Source organism: Glycine soja, chromosome 12, assembly GCF_004193775.1.
Source record: "Glycine soja cultivar W05 chromosome 12, ASM419377v2, whole genome shotgun sequence".
Lineage (NCBI taxonomy): Eukaryota > Viridiplantae > Streptophyta > Magnoliopsida > Fabales > Fabaceae > Glycine > Glycine soja.
Genome location: NC_041013.1, coordinates 3,512,715 through 3,529,346, shown reverse-complemented (window position 1 = coordinate 3,529,346; position 16,632 = coordinate 3,512,715). Strand labels below are relative to the sequence as shown.

At 32.3% G+C, this 16,632-nt stretch overlaps 1 protein-coding gene across 1 annotated transcript; it reads right to left on the bottom strand.

The window, feature by feature from the left end:
- Nucleotides 1–10,045: 10,045 nt before the first annotated feature.
- Nucleotides 10,046–15,382, bottom strand: LOC114378348 (extra-large guanine nucleotide-binding protein 1-like). The gene is made up of 8 exons (XM_028336926.1): nt 14,036–15,382; nt 13,764–13,901; nt 13,579–13,683; nt 13,114–13,287; nt 12,587–12,761; nt 11,769–12,007; nt 11,217–11,380; nt 10,046–10,969 (listed from the first exon to the last, which is right to left on the bottom strand). Exons 1-8 carry the CDS (start codon nt 14,948–14,950, stop codon nt 10,351–10,353), a joined length of 2,529 nt encoding a protein of 842 aa, XP_028192727.1. The 5' UTR covers nt 14,951–15,382; the 3' UTR covers nt 10,046–10,350.
- Between the last annotated feature and the right edge of the window lie 1,250 nt (nt 15,383–16,632).

Sequence of the window (16,632 nt, the reverse complement as noted above, 5' to 3'; positions counted from 1 at the left end):
TCTAACGCTTTTGGAGTTTTATGGGACTACCCTCCAAAGTACAAACCACAAAGCCATGTAATCTATAACTGTATATACGGAGGGAATAGGGTATTTTTTTTTTACACACTTTTATATTTATTTTATTCTTATAATTACATTATAAATTATTATTATTTTTATAATTTTCTTTATGAATTATTCACTAACTTCTATTATATTTTTTATTTTTTAAAAAATAAACATGGAGTGTCTGTTCTTTATGAATTATTTAATTTTGGCATTTTAGACTCAAAATAAATATTGGTAAAAAGATGTAGAAGAGATATAAGAATTGATCCAATATAAACCGTTTGAATTGTACTGGGTCATATTTGATTTTATTATCACACCAATTAAATTGTAAGTTTAAAAGAAATAGAAAATTGAATCAATTTTTTTTCCAAAATCAATCTAATCTAATTCACGAACATTGTTAATTGCATTATAAGTTATGTTTTTAAAACTATACTAAATAAATAGCATTAATAAGTCTTTTTTCGAGAAACAATCAAGCATTAAAATGAACAATGTTATACTTTACTATATTATCAAGCACGAACAGTATGAAACGGTGGTTACTTGCATTGTATTTCTCAACAATTAAATAAAAAAAGAAATAAAATAAAATATATTTGACGGAATTAATATTGGTAAGGACTGAAAGATAATAATAGAGACTAAAAATATTACTTTTAAAATATAGGGATTAAAAGAGAATTAAAATATAAATTATAAAGATAAAAAAATACTTTTAAATTATAGAGATTAAAAAAGAATTAAAATATAAACTATAAAAATTAAAAAAAGTATTAAAAAGATGAGAATTCTTAAAGATATTTTCATATAGGTGGACATAAAATCGTTTTTATTATTCTTATAATTTCTCGGATCGTGGTCTTTTGAAATGACGTTCGAATGCATACTTAAATACTTGAGTAACTAGTATTTCAAATATTATGCATGGTTAGGCTTTCAGAACACCATTTGCCTTTTTAGTTTCAATTAGTTTCTTTTTGCTAAACTTTGTTTTCTAACTACACACCTCCCGCGTTATTTTTCTTGTCAAGTGAAAATGTCCTTTTGCTCGTGCAGTGAGTGGCTGGGTGTGTCCAATATGTCTCTTGAAGGGTTTCCTGTCTCTGTTGCTAGCATCCACAAGAAAATTATGTTTCAAAGTCTCCAAAGTCCAAATGGTTACTGATACGAAATCAGAGTGTGGTAACGGAAGCAAACAACCAATAACGAAGGTACTAGGTACCACCCTTATTAGTCGAATTCCTTTAAGTATTTTTGATATTTGTGTGTTTGGGTTTTTACAAAAATCAGCAAGGAAAAATAAGCAATATTAAACTACACCAATAGCTTAATACGAGATTAGCACTCAACACCAATTGAGCTAATCGGACTATTTTCAAGACGACGCTTGCAAATAATCGGGCGAAAATGTAAACACAATTTCTAATTGGACTGAATTGTTCTTGTTTTATTCAATGATCAAATTACATCCATATATGGCCGAAAAACAGTAAGGCCTAATTAAACACAATAAAACTAGTAATAAAATGCAATTAAGGCCTAATTAAACACAATAAAACTAGTAATAAAATGCAATTAATGACTTAATGCAATCAGCTCATGATATTCCTTTTCCATAATTAGCCACACGCCTATTTAAGGCCTTGAATGTCCCATTTATGCTTCTTTTGTAACCATCTTGGAAAGGTTTTGAATGGCTGAATTTTATTTGTCTTAACTGATGAAAATGCTTAAAATAGCCAAGTAATTAAACTCAGCCCTTGATGAGGATTCCAAACAGCCCCCACGCCATTAACTTCCCTTTGAATGTCACTTGTGTTGATTTTCAACTCCTCTTGGTCAATTTTCGTACCAGTTACTCATACCAACAAATTAAATTTGAGAATTTCCTATATAGTCTTCCTATAAAAAATTGAGAAAATTTCAGAGTAAAGAGACTTTTTATACTAAGAAGCAAAAAAGTAAATTCTTAAGAAAGGACATATAGATAAAGTTGAAGCAATAGTAACAAGCAAAATGAAACATATATGTTTTTAGTTCCTGGTTTTGTTGTGTTGTGGGTTTAGCACTGTAGGTGGTCTTAGTTATTGCTGTTTGATAATATGAAACTCACTGTACGTCAATGTTAGATTAGGGATCAAGTACCAGTTAAGCAAGGAAAAGGGTAATGTAACTATCGGGGTTGCAATTTCTCTTTTTGTGGCTCTATATCTCTAAAGTAACTCCTTCCTTATCGGTCTCAACCGAGCTTTCCACATCATGAAGGGCTCTATTTTCATCTTTCGTACCTGCTAGTTGCTGCTACATTAACCAAATATCTCTAGTAACTACATAAGTATAATTTTTCATGTTCTCATGTACAAATGTATAAACTAGCGTATCTCATTGTCCAGAGGCTCTTCGCTATACGAAGGTATGAGGGAGGGATATTGTACGCAGCCTTACCCTTGCATATGCAAAGAGGCTGTTTCCGGATTCGAACCCATGACCAACCAGTCACCAAGGCACAACTTTACCGCTGTACCAGGGCTCGCCCTCAAAATTAACGTACCCCATTGTCCAGAGGCTCTTCGCTATGCGAAGGTATGAGGGAGGGATATTGTACGCAACCTTACCCTTGCATATGCAAACAGGCTGTTTCCGGATTCGAACCCATGACCAACAAGTCACCAAGGCACAACTTTACCACTAAATGTATAACTATTTTTAATTTGATTAAATTAATCTATTGATTATAGTTTCATCATGATTTAATTAAATCCTTTATATTTTAAAATTTTATAACTGAATCCCTCAAAAGTAACAGTTATATTTCTGTTAAGTATTACTTACATGACATTTTATTTATAATAAATATTTACAATAAGTTTTATATGACTTGACAATTAATTATGATTAGCTGATATTTATTTTCAATGCAGCATAACTAATTCATGGAACGTATGCACTTTATCTTGGGAGAAGAAGGTTGTCTGGCATTTTCATGTCTCTGCTCATAGTTAGTTATGCCAGTTTGTCAGACAACCCCAAGAATGAAAGAAAAGCCGATGCACCAAGGTGAATGTGATTGAATTGTACAAATGGTTTGATTCTCTAAGTCCCTCATCTACACATGATAAGAAAACCTGTGTACCTGTGTATCCGTTTGAATCCGTCTCGACTTTCATAGATAATATCTCAGTTGATCAGATATGGGTTCAGGTTTTCTCCGATAACCAAAAGTCGGGTACGGGCATGGGTATGAGATTACTATATCCGCCTCAACTCTGAAATCGGACTCGTCCTGCCACTTAAAATTTTTAGAATTTTTGTATAATTTAATTAAAAGGTCTATAATTTTTATTACTAGTTAATTTTATTTTAAAATTTAATATTCTTTTCTTAACAATTTTTATGGACATAAAATAAATTTATTGATATATAAATAGTTAAAAATTAATGTTTAACAATCAATTTATTTTTTTTAAAATTAAATTTTTAATATATTTTTTACAAAAAATTATTTTTCTAATTTGAATTGGATACGGGAAACATGATGGGGAATCGGGTCGAGATTTGGGAAGACAATACACGTCCCCGCCCCTTCCCATTATCATGTCTACTCATCATAGCATAAATCTACATCAAGGTAAAAGGTACTCCAACTGCCACTAGACCTGTTCATAATTACAGAGGAGGTTTAATGGCAGTAAAATCTTACGCCTCAACGTATTTCAATTTATGGCTGCTATTTAGGGTGTTTTCATGCATTCTTGCAAGCTTCTTTAGCTATTATGTTATGGCATCCATATTGATACCTATGCATGTTGTTTTCTGGTTTTTTGCTGATACTGATTCAAAACTCTGATTTTGTTATTATATGTCATCTTAGAGAGATTCAGATAAATTAGTATTCCTTTGTAGAGAACAAAAACAATAGGCTTGGTTTGTTTTCCCGTAAAGTAGTTCAATGCGTTTTTCCTTAAGTTATTTGTTTGAATTCAACATAAACTAAAAAGTAGAAGTCCAAATTAACTTATTTTACAAGCAAGCACCTAAAGTGTTCTTAAGTAGGGTTAATATTCAGTCCAAGAATAAATGAATGACCAACTTGAAGTCATGGCTTTTAGAAAGTGAAATCTATCAATGTCTTCAATATGTGTAGCCCAAATATCATGAGGCTATCATGCTTAATTCCATTGGGTAACACCCCGTCTAGCATCTAAAAGACCAAAACTGTAACTTGAACAAGTTTAATTCCAAGGACCAGGATGCTTAAACCCAAGCTACCGGCCGGTACTCGAAGTTATCTGTGCCAATCTTTATAATGTAAATAATGCAAGACTAAACAAAACTACATCACATGCTACTGATGCTAGCCTGAGGGACACAATTAATTCAAGCCACTTGATATCCCTATAATAAAGTATTATATATGCTGGGAATCCTGCATATTATTTTCTTTTAATGGTTAAAGGATGAAAATAATTCTGGATTTCAACCAAAAAAAAAACAAACATTTTTTTAATTGATTTACAGATATTTTTACACTCAAGTACATATTAGTGATCATAATTTGTTTCTGTTCAACCTTTAATTTGACAATTCTCAGATGTTAAAATTGTCATAACATACATAATAGCAGAATTGCCTTAGAATTGATTGATTTTTTTCTTTCCATTTTCCTGTTTCTGTAATATCATTTCCATTTATATTCTTTAGGAGGCCTTATTGCCGTTGGAAACTATACATATTATGCATATATAAGGTGATGTCTTCATGTTATGAAGAAAACAGTATACTTGTAGTTATATATGGTCAATGATAATTTTAGGGTGCTCTGCGATGAAAAGTAAAACTATTTTGTGTTGAGCACACATGACTAGTTTAGTTTGCAAACTTTATGTTTTATTTGAAGGAGAATGTTGGCTTGTTGTTGATGGTCTCATACCCAGTGGGTAAGACAACATGCCACTGATTGCCTCTCGCAAAATAGAATAACGAGGATAAAAAAATAAAAATTTGATACACCCGAAAAGAATATGTAGGTAACAGAAGATGAGAATTGAGAAGAAGAAAAAAAGTATTTTAATATATTAGATAATAATCTATAAATAAAAATATGTATCCTATGGTATGTGAAATTAAAAAAAAAAAAAAGATTATATTTTCATAATCCAATAAATAAAAATTGTATAACTTAATGATTAAACTTCAAAATTAATTATTACAAAATTTTATAATAAAGATAAAGATAAGGACTTTGGTTTAATGGTTTGGATGAGCACCAAAAGTTAACAGTAATCCTTGCGCAATACTTGAAGCATTGAATCAGAGTGCGAGACTCTTCTTTTGGGTCTGTGACTCTGTGTGCAGTTGTTGCTAATTAAATCAAAGCAAAAAACCTCGTACCTGAATCTTATTGAACCAGCCAACAGAAAACAGCAATTGCAAAATTTATTGATAATGCGCCACGCCCGTTGTTTATCCTTCATTTCATGGTTTCGCCCCAGCTAGCAGCAGTTTTGCACAAGGCTTCTAGTTCCCGTTTTACGTTAATTTCAGTTTCAAAGCACACAGACAAAAATAACACGGTTACCTGATGGGGGCTCCACTTTTAAATTTTTATTATTGATAGTAACGCAATAAAATATTTTGACTTTTCTAGCTTCCTTTGTGAAGAATTGATTTTCACTATATTACATGTTTTTACTAGTCCTGCACATTTACCAGATGTCTAGATTTGTTATGCATTTTGACAATTTTGACAGATTTGATTTTCTGATTGTGTATTTGGTTGGGAGAAACAAAATTCACTTTTTCTAAGCATGCAGGAGTTTTATTTTTTGATAGTGCTATGGAAAATTTTTTTATTAAAAGAGATAAAATTTACTTTGATGATTTTAGGTCCCTAGAGTGAGTCCTGTAATTTCCGACTGTGCATGCCTTTCTTTTTCTTTAGTATTATTCTTACTTAACCGAATGACCTTGGTCTCCTTATAAATAAATATGCCTCGCTCCATCGGTTTTTGTTCAATTCTCACAACAGGCAAAGCATCACATTCAAACTAGACATATATTTCTCTTGGTAGCTCTTTAGTGTTTGCTGCTTATTTTCAAGTAATGTCTGCAGTGGTGAATATATGGTCAAGGGAACTGACCAAGCTCAGGGAAAAGGAGCAATCCCTTAACTCTGCTGCCACTCAACATCAGGAAATGGACAAGACCTCATCTGGGTTCGCTGTGATTGTTGCCAAACTCATGCAATTTAACAAGCCTAGGTTTCTCTTTTCGGAGGCTTCAATTTCCATGCTCGTTGAATGTTTTAACCCTTGATGAGGAAATAAATCAATCAATACTTCAGTAAGACTTTAGTTGGTTTCTTTTAACCCTTAGAAATGATGTGTGCATAGTCTGTCTAGTAGAGCTAGAGAGAGAGAGAGAGATTTATTAGATAATATGTATAAATTCATATGTTCCAATTCCAGTGTCACCATTATACTGATGGATTATTTTCTATTTTTGTATGTATTTTGTGTAGAGATATATTTGTAAAAGGAAGGAAATATAATATGCACAGGATCTATTTGAATACTTCATTCATGATCATGACAACTTTTTTTTTTTTATCGAAAGCTTGTAAACTAATGGACATAATCCTCATCACAAGTTTTTATGGAACTTACGATAATATATTTTCATTATATAAGTTTTGGTAGAATTTCTAAAGTCATCTTCATTAATTACTCTGTATTAATTTAACTTGAAGTAATTTATAAATTTAATTCACTTTAAATAATGATCTTACTTTTTTACGAATCTCTTCATTTTAAAGAAATTAAATCTAATTAACAAGGCAAATGAATGGGACTGTGGTGGGAGTGGGACAAGTTGCTTCATGTCAGTTTGTCAATCTGACTCAGGCTAGAAACTTTTCACTGTTGTTTGTTGTGTTTCTTTAATTTTTTTTCTCTCTCTTCCATTATAAGAGGTTGCTTGAATATCACAATTCACAATGAGAAGATTGGTTAACAAACAAAACGTTCCGGGACACGTCTTGTTCGAAGTATCCCATTGACATTTTTATCTCGTAAAGAAAATTCTATATGAATTTTATAAATAAAAAGTGAGACTCGTGTAAATGAAATGAGATTTAAATAAAATTTATTTTATAAAAACGAATTATAAAGGATATATTAAATTAATATTAATTTTGTGTCGCAAGAAGGATTAAATGCATATCACGTTTTACTTTAACAAATCATCAACAGCACGCAAACTATATAATATTATATTATGAGATAGTGAGGGTTTGGAAAACCATGTTAGAATCCATGTTACGACAGCGTCACTGAACTAAAGGAAGAACAAAACAAATAATAACACTGAACTAAAGAGAGAACGAAACAAATAACAATGACGAGAGGTTAATATGTTGATCTGTTTAACATGTTTGAATCGTTTTATAAGTCTTACATATGCATCTTTTGTAAGAGAAATGAACTACCTGAAATTCAGTAAAATTTGTGGGGAGAATGTAGAGTATAGTTTTCGTTCTCATAAGGGGGAAAAAAAACTATAATATTGAATGTTCACACTCATCTTATCCTTGGCCTCTCAATAAATTTCAAACCATGGTGCTATGACAATCATATTCCATAACATACTACGGGGGCCAGTGGACCACAAGTCAAGAAAAATATAGATAGTGAGCCAATAGTATTCTCCCACCGAATATCCCAAACTTTAGAGTATATCCAATTGAATTGACTCAGTCCTGTGTGCCACCACATCCAAGGTGCCCCAAAAGCTCATAGTTTCTGACACATTACTAAGCCCATCACAAAGCCTTAAGCCCCATTCATCATTAGCCTTAATTTCTATTGTTCAATTCCTATATAAACCACACTGACCTCACCTCACCTCCAACATATTCATGCAAAAACAAGAAAACAAAGAGTTTTATTACCCCATTAGTTTCTAAGTGCTGAGAAAAATGTCTGCTATGGTACAGGTATGGGTTGGAGAGCTGACAAAGCTTAGAGAAAAAGTTCTTCCCCGCAAGCCTCTCTTATCCGAAGCCAAAGTAGGATCAGAAAGGAACCAAGAAGAAGAAAAGGAAACTCAAAAGAAGAAGGAGAACACTAAGATTAAGAGAGATACTAGTAATGGAACCATGTCAGAGGCAACGGTGTGTTTGCTTATGGATCGATTTGTGCCTTGGTGATACTATATTTTCATTAAGATGTTCTTGAGGACATCAAGGAATGAGCAACAGCAGAACCAAGATGTCTTGTATTTTCTTCAAGCTTTTTGGTTACAATATGTCTTGTATATTAGTCCGCGAGATATGTAATGGAGATGTTGTTAACTATTGTACAGAAGTACCGATCTAATTAAATCAAAACATAATACTTTGGTACAAAGTTTTGTATTTTGAGTTTAATTTTATAGTACTTTATAGAAAATGCAGATAAGAATTTCTCGAGTTTAGAATGTCTCGTGCCTTTTTGGTTAAATTGTTTAATGTTAATTGTTGTGGTTAAACTGTGATTGTGAATTTTTTAAACTAAAACTCAAGATGATATTTGGATATTCACAAATTACAAATATTCTATCAACATCTTTAATTTTTTTTTCATATTACATTATCAATCAAATCAATTATTTATGATTCGTTTTTTTTTTTTTTTATCTCTCTTAGAATTTAAACACTTAAGGGTGTTCAAGAATATTTTTCAAAACTGAATATCACTGCTTTTAAATTTTAGAACTTTTTTTATGCGCATAAAAGTTTAGATATTACGATTATTAGAAACAAAGTGCCTCTCGTCTCTGGATATTTGTCAAGCCTAAAAAATATCAGCGTCAGTACTAGACAAGATAGTTATAGTCATACCTACTAAATTCATTGATTTTGTGATAAAGGTCTATCTAAAAGTTTGCATCATAATATAAAGTGTGATAAAGAAACAGATTCTTTCATACTAACAAAAAAACTTAATTTAAGCATTGAGTAAAAAATACATCTTCCATTCATACCAAAGATTTTTTTTTTTTATATTAAAAAACACTCTTTTTAATCCTCTGTATATTTATATGGTTCGTGTAGAGTATATGTATTGTATATATACAAAATTTTCTAGACCGACAACAGGAGAAAGTTCCACCCTAATGCCAGATTATTGTATTGGCCAGTGTTCAACTTCATGAATCAATGATAAAAACTATTTGAGTCCTCTCATGACCCTATCTTGTTTGTACATCAATTATTCCAAGCTAATCGTAGAACTGTGTTTGCAGAAACAGCCCATTAATGATTTTTTTTCTAAAGGAAATCATTAAGAGCTTGTTGACTAGTTTATAATGGGGCATGGGATGATTGTGATAATAATTACTTCATTTGACTGAAAATGATATAGGTTATCATAGAGGTGGTATTTTAGTTAATTTTTAGTTTTTTTATTAATTGAAATGTTTGTTTCATTATTTAGTAATTAAGTTTTTTTAATAACTTCTTAATTTTTAATATTTTTTTGAAATGTTATTTAAAGTATTATTTTTTCTAACTTTTAATTTTTTTTATATTTTTTAATTTTTATTTTAATACATTTATTAAATTTTCTTATTACCTTTTTTAAATAAATTATTTTTTTCTGTCATTTTATATTTTTCAATTAGTTTAATAATTAATTTTACCAAAAACTTATCATTTAATAAATTAATTTTTCAGTTTCTAATTTTCAATTACTAACTAACTTTCTATATTTGAGTTAGTTTTATCCGGCATAAGCAAAATTATTAAAAGAAACTAAATAGGAACTCTTTTTTATAAGGAAGAATCAAAGATTAATTACTAGGAATTAGAATATTCGCGTAACCTCCTCAATTAACTTAAATTCCCTTGATAAATATTATCTCCTTTGATAATTAGTACTTTTAAATTTTAATTAAGTATATTTCGCCTAAAAATATTAGAAGAAAAAAATAATTATATGTGCCAGGTGTATGATTTTAACTACATATATTCTTAGAATACTAAACAAATAATTCTGTGCATAAAGTTTATCTCTATCTCGTAGACAAATGCCAACGTCTGTAGCTAAGTCGGCATTGAGAAATGATCTTTGGTAAACTTTAATTTTGGGTGATAACATGAGTTCTAGCATGTATGGGGAGACATGCAATTGGACCATATATGGTGGCAACATGAGTTCTAGCATAATCAAGATTAGGTTGCACCATTTCCTTCAATATCAATCCCAGTATTGATTGATTCCAAAATGCGAGAGAAAGAAAAATCAATAGAATTTTCTATGAAGGGTGATAGTTATTATATTTTTCATCAGAGCTTGCCTCAAAAGTTGTGGATGTTATCTCAGACTTCTCATTTCTCAAAGTGGGGTCCCATTTTTCCCACACAAGAACCTCTCTGGCATATCTAAGAGCTTCATCAACAGTACCTGGTTCCAACCCAGTAACCAGTGAAACAAACAGCTTTCGACCAGTATGAGAATTGAACAATCGCTTGAACTTCGTACCAATGTACTGAAAAGCACGTTGAGCCAATGGAGGATGATTGCTATGTTTTCTAATACTATCTGTTTTATGATTGTGGCTAATAACTGGGTCGAAGTCACAAAACCATTCACATTGTGTTAGAGGAACCTGTTCAATCTTTTCCTCAAGCAGATCAAACTTAGTCAACAATAAAAGGAATTTCTTGTTGCTGAAAACTCTATGAGTGATGATGCTTTCAAAGAGATGTTTGGCTGCTAAAATTTTGTTGATAGCAACTCCATTACTGTCTACTATGTACTCATCATAGTCAGTTAAGGCCACCGAAAATAAGGCTACATCAGTGTCTTCAAACATGTCCAACCACTTGCAGTTTTCTCCTAGGCTTTTTGGATTTACTCTGGTGAGCTGGTACCTACAAGCACAACATAGAAATGTGGTAACAAAGATTCAGTGCATTGCCAAGTTGTTTTTATTCTTTGCGATGTCTATGCTTTGAGTGACATAAATCAGCTACCTTAATTTTGGTTTGAAATTAAAAAAAAAAAAAAAAAGATTCAGTGCATTACTCTATAGCTGAAGATTGTTATCACTAGATGTTGACTAACTAGACTTGAGTTCAATTCAAAATCATGTGTAAACTTAATGAAATGAAAGGTGACCTGAGTGAAGGATCATGTTGATACTCAGGGTCCAATGAGTCCTCATGACCTGTCACAGTATATGAAAATTCCATAGAAGAAAGGCCATTGGATAAGGTTATCCCTTCAGCATACAAGATGTCCGTGTCCAAGGGTTCATAATCTATCCTGGAAATTTCAATAGCCTGCATCAGAAGAAATATTTAGATATTGATGTGATTGAGGTAATCTTGTGTTACATAATCTCCATACAAAATTCCCACTAAACTGATTTAGGTGGTAATTAATCCCGTCTCTTATTTAAAGTAACTCCGGTAGTCCAAATGGGATTAAAATAAGAAAAGATAAGATAAACAGTTTTTATACAGTGATAAACCATTTATATTGTGTGAAATCAGTAATTCCAACTCTATTCCCAAACAGAACTAATATAGAAAAAGGCAACAAAGTAGAAATAGAACAACTTCAAAAAAATGATGAGGCTGCGTTAAATGTTAATAAGAGGAATCAGTTATGAGAGTACAAATGAATTATCATGTGATGATGAATGTGGAGGGAAAAACATTATCATACCCTTTCTAGAAAATAACTCGCGCTTCTTGGTAAATTTTTTATTTCATTTATTCTGTTGTATGTGGCCTGAATGGCTGCATCCCTCCACAGTTCCTCCACCAGTGGGGCATATTCACGCGCAGCTGCTGGAAATATTGCATCCAAGTTACCTGACACCATGTATTTGAGTAGCCAATTGGAGAAGGCTTTCAGTCTTGGGCCAATGGAATAGGTTGTGTCAACAATTTCCCCAGTGATCCCTGTTGCAAATTAATCATTAATAACTTTTGCCCCTAACATTTACCAATATATTGTAAAACCTTCTTCATTCAGCTAATTAACAAGGGGTGTGTGATGCGAGAAGTTATTGTATGGTTTAGGACCATTATGTGTTTATGGTCTCAGTTAATTTCTATGTAAGACATAGCTGAGTTTTATCTGTAGGAATCGAACTCAACTGTCAAGAGATTTATAAAAACTCATGCACACTACTCAATCAAATGAGCTAGACTCCCTTGATTTAAGTGTGTATTTATAGGTTACTATACAACTCTGACTAACCAAACTTCACAATGGTAATACTCCACATTGAAAAACTCAGTGTCCGTGATTGATACCAAATAACAGATTAACTTTGTGTATAAAAAAGGAGGAAATTCACAGCACTCTTGTTATCAACTCATTAAGATCAAATGGATAAAGCCATTTTACTTTATAGTCTACGTTATCTCGAAAAGTAAAATGCAAAAGGAGAACTGCTTAAAGAAATGCGCACACAAATACTTCATTCAAACAGAACATGTCTCTTGGTTAGATTTTTATCCAAACAAAACAAATACCAGAAGAAGTTGATTCATCAAAATGCCGTCCGTTAGTTTTCTGGCGCAAACTCTCTTCAAAAATTTCGCGTGCCTCCAGTATTATCCCAAGGTACCTATACAAGTTGCTTTGAATTACCAACTTGATGTTTTGGCGCTCATTTTCAGAGAAAGGAACATTATACAAAAGCTTGGCCTGCAATAAAAAGTTCAGTCTTAGTGTTACTAAAACTGAAGGCTTCAACTTAAAAATTACCAAGAGTTCCTCATATGTCAGGGAACTATACACCACAAAAGGGGGAAAAAAAATCAAGAAGCAATTTGTAAGGCAAAGATTAAGCTGCAAGGGGGGACCTTAAAAGCTTTCAATACATTTGGCAGTAAACTCAAATTAACGAAGTTTTATATCCAATACTATATTTGATTAAATTCGGACATAACATAGCCCATATTATGAGACTACTTGTAAATTCAAGAGCTGACATTGGCAGCATATCAAATACTAAACAAATGCATGACAAAATAATTTCCCTCTAGTAGCTTCTTACCTGTTTAAATATAGTACATGTTCCAGACTTGACAGAACCAACAAGTAAAAATTTGTGAAGCGTTTTCTGTTGAAGGTTGTGTTCGCTAATTCCATTTTCTTCTTCTGCGGTAAGATTCAAAGTGCTAGAAGGAACTGGCAGTGAGAGCACTAGAGAAGCTAGCTTCACTGTAGACTGTTAAAAGCATGCATACTACAGTTATTGGTGAGGGATTTATAACTACAAAAAAAAAAAAAAAAACCAAACAAGGCAACATCTATATAATTTAATTACAATGCATTGATTTTAAAAGTTTTTTTGGATTACCGTCGTCTAATCATGGATTGCCAATTTGCCATGTATGGAAAGATTGTTAACTTTCTTATAATTCCTATAAAAGTCATATCTAACTACTTTTGACAGAATAAAACTCTTTACACACAATGTATCAAAATTAAACTCAAGATCCATCTATACATGAATTACCTTCTTCCATATATTCCCCTTGACATTCTTCTGTCCCACTTCCATGTATGATCCATCATGACTCACCCAAAATTCAGTTGTTCCCTCACACGGCACTCCTGCCCACTGCAAACAAACAAAAGTAACACTTCAGTTTAACAGTTTCAAAATCCATAACATGAAATTTGCCCAGATCAGCAACAAACCTTCAGTAACCAGAGCTCTTCTTTCGTAATCTCTCGACCATTTACAGTTACATTTGTCTTTCCATTGCTTGCATTTCTCTCCAAGTGACCCCCAACCTCCAACTGTGGGCTAATAATTTGACTTGGCCGTTGACCTTCCTGCACGATCAAGCAGTACATCATATTTGAGCTTTGCTTGTGAAGAAAACATAAAGAGTAAGTTGAAGTTCAATAAGCAGCACTCAGATTAAACAAAAATAAGAGTATATATGAAAGTTTTAATCTTTAATTACCTTCCCCCAAAATCCAGATGCTTTATCATACCAATAGAAACCGGGTTTCAATCCTTTTGGTGGGTTTGAACAGGTCAAAAGCAAAGTGAGCTTATCCCAATCAAGAGGTTCTCCATTCACCATAACATTTTCTGCTGGTATCTGATTTGCTTTACAAAACATCTCATCCTTCATGATTTGTTTCATTCCCCACTCAGACAACAATTTCTTGAGCATCCTAGAAGGTTTCCCAAGCTTCCCTCGCTTGCTCTCATCAATTCTATAACCAATGCAAGTGACACATTTTCTGCCTTCAGGCATTGACCCCATTGCTCTAATCACACAGTTGCCACAATATTTCGCACTGCAAACAATGCAAACCTCCCTCTCAGTAAAACGATTCCCTTTAAGGCATCGATAGCACGATCCTTTCTTCCCACCTCTCACAGCATGTGGCCTCACACGGCTGCTGCTGCTGCTACTACTACTATTACTTTTTCCTCTAACAGATTCAACTAACTCTTCATCCTCCACTATCTCATTTGTCGTGGGATCACGAAAAGTAACCACAGAAGGCCGTTTAACATGTTTAGGACTAAGAGGGCCATCATGATCATCATGATGATCCTCTTCTTCTCTGCATGAAAGTGGCTCAGAAGAAATAGAATCAGTTCTTGAATCCAATTCTGCATTGATTTTTGTAAAGGGTTGGATGACTGGGAGTGATAAGTGATGAGGGGGAGAATGATCAGCAACGTGTGCAAGAGGGATTTGGTTAACGTTGAAGGGAAGAATTTCTGGGATGGAATAGTTGAGAGGAGGACCTTTGTATTCCTCAGCAAAAGAGTACTCATAGCTGTAATGATGACTTCCATCATCATGAACTGAAGGCACACCAGGACGTAGATTTTTCAGAAGAGAAGCCATGTAAATCATTTCCAGGGTCAACGTTTCAAAAACCCAAGTTAAACAAACTTGTTCACTCTGATCTCATCAACCCCAACTCGCTGCTTATGCTCTTCTTCCACCTTCGTTCTTCATAGTATGAAACGTAATATCAATGATCATGACATAACTCAAGAAACAGCAAAGTGAGTGGTAATTGCGTAGTAGTAGTATATGAAGGGAAAGTGTGGCAGAGGTTTTGGTAAGGAAGAACAACGTATTCAAAAGGTTGGAACGGAAATAACATAGAAAAGAAATGGACAACAACGACGGCTTGGAACTTTTTTCAAACTACAGGACTGTTCTACTGCGTATGTTTTAGTTATCCCTAAACATCGTACACCTTAGACCTTACCCACAATTTGTTGGTCCAAAACTGATCTTGATCCGTTAATTAAGATCTTGGAATCCAGCATTACGAATGAAAATAATTATGATCGGAAGAAAACATCCGAATGTTTATTTGATTCTTCAACTCAGATTAATCATGTGGTGAATATTCCTAATAACAATGTTATGATGAAAAAAAAAAATCATACCCCTTATATATATATATATATATATAATCTTAAATATGAGCAACAAAAATGTATTATTTTTAATTAAAATGTAAATAAATCTTAATTATTTATATCTTATTTGATAAGACTCTCTATAAAACATTTTCTATGTAACAGGGTCAAATACTTTTTATCCTTGATATTATATTCCAATAAATAATAGTTTAACAAAAGTTTTTATGTTTTAATTGAAAATAATATAATTTAATAAATATATAATTTTTTTAATAAATGTAAAATGTGTTTTTTTCTTCTTCTTATAATCGAGGCAGAAAAAATTATATATCTATTGTTATTTGTTACCTTTTCAATAACGGACGAGTTTAAATACTTCATCTATTTTTGCAAAATTTTGAACTATAAAGCATTTTTAATATAAAAATAAGTTGATTTAAATAGAAGTGTAACTTGCTAAAAATAGGAACAGGTCAATTGAAACTGGCATCATTTTTCTATGAATAAAAATGTAAAGGATCATGTTATTAAGTTATTTATTTTAATAATGGTCAACAACTAATAAAAAAAAAATAGACTCGCATGACAAGCATTGCTTAGCAGTTAGTAGTACGAACAAAAATATTAAATATACGTAATGGTCACGCGTTAGTGATTGTTGGAATCACAGTTTTTTTTTTTCTTCATTTCTCGAGTTAGGACTATTGAAGTTTTGGTTTCTAGAATTATTCTATGATAATTGAGAAGGGAAGCTGACTTTTTCTTTCGAGATGTTTGCTGAATGTGGCAAATAAATTGTTGTCACAAGTCACCAAGCAGAGAGGTTGACATTGAGTTGAGTTTTGTAGACACCAAAATAGCAGCCCAATAAGGCCCATGCTTTTCGGTTCGATCATTTCTGTGGCCAATAAATTAATAGGCCCACTTGCCTATCACATGCAGACTCCATTCTAGAATATTATAATATTGACACTTCTAGATTTTGGTACATCCAAAAGTTAATGCAAAAGGCATGTCACACCCTTAATGTAAGGAAATACCGAAAGAGTATCAATCTCAACAAATATTTATTGTGGAATTTACATATAGCCTACGAATGGAGGAAATTTGAGAATTTAATTCAAGTCATAACTAATTTGAACAGAAGACTCAACCATT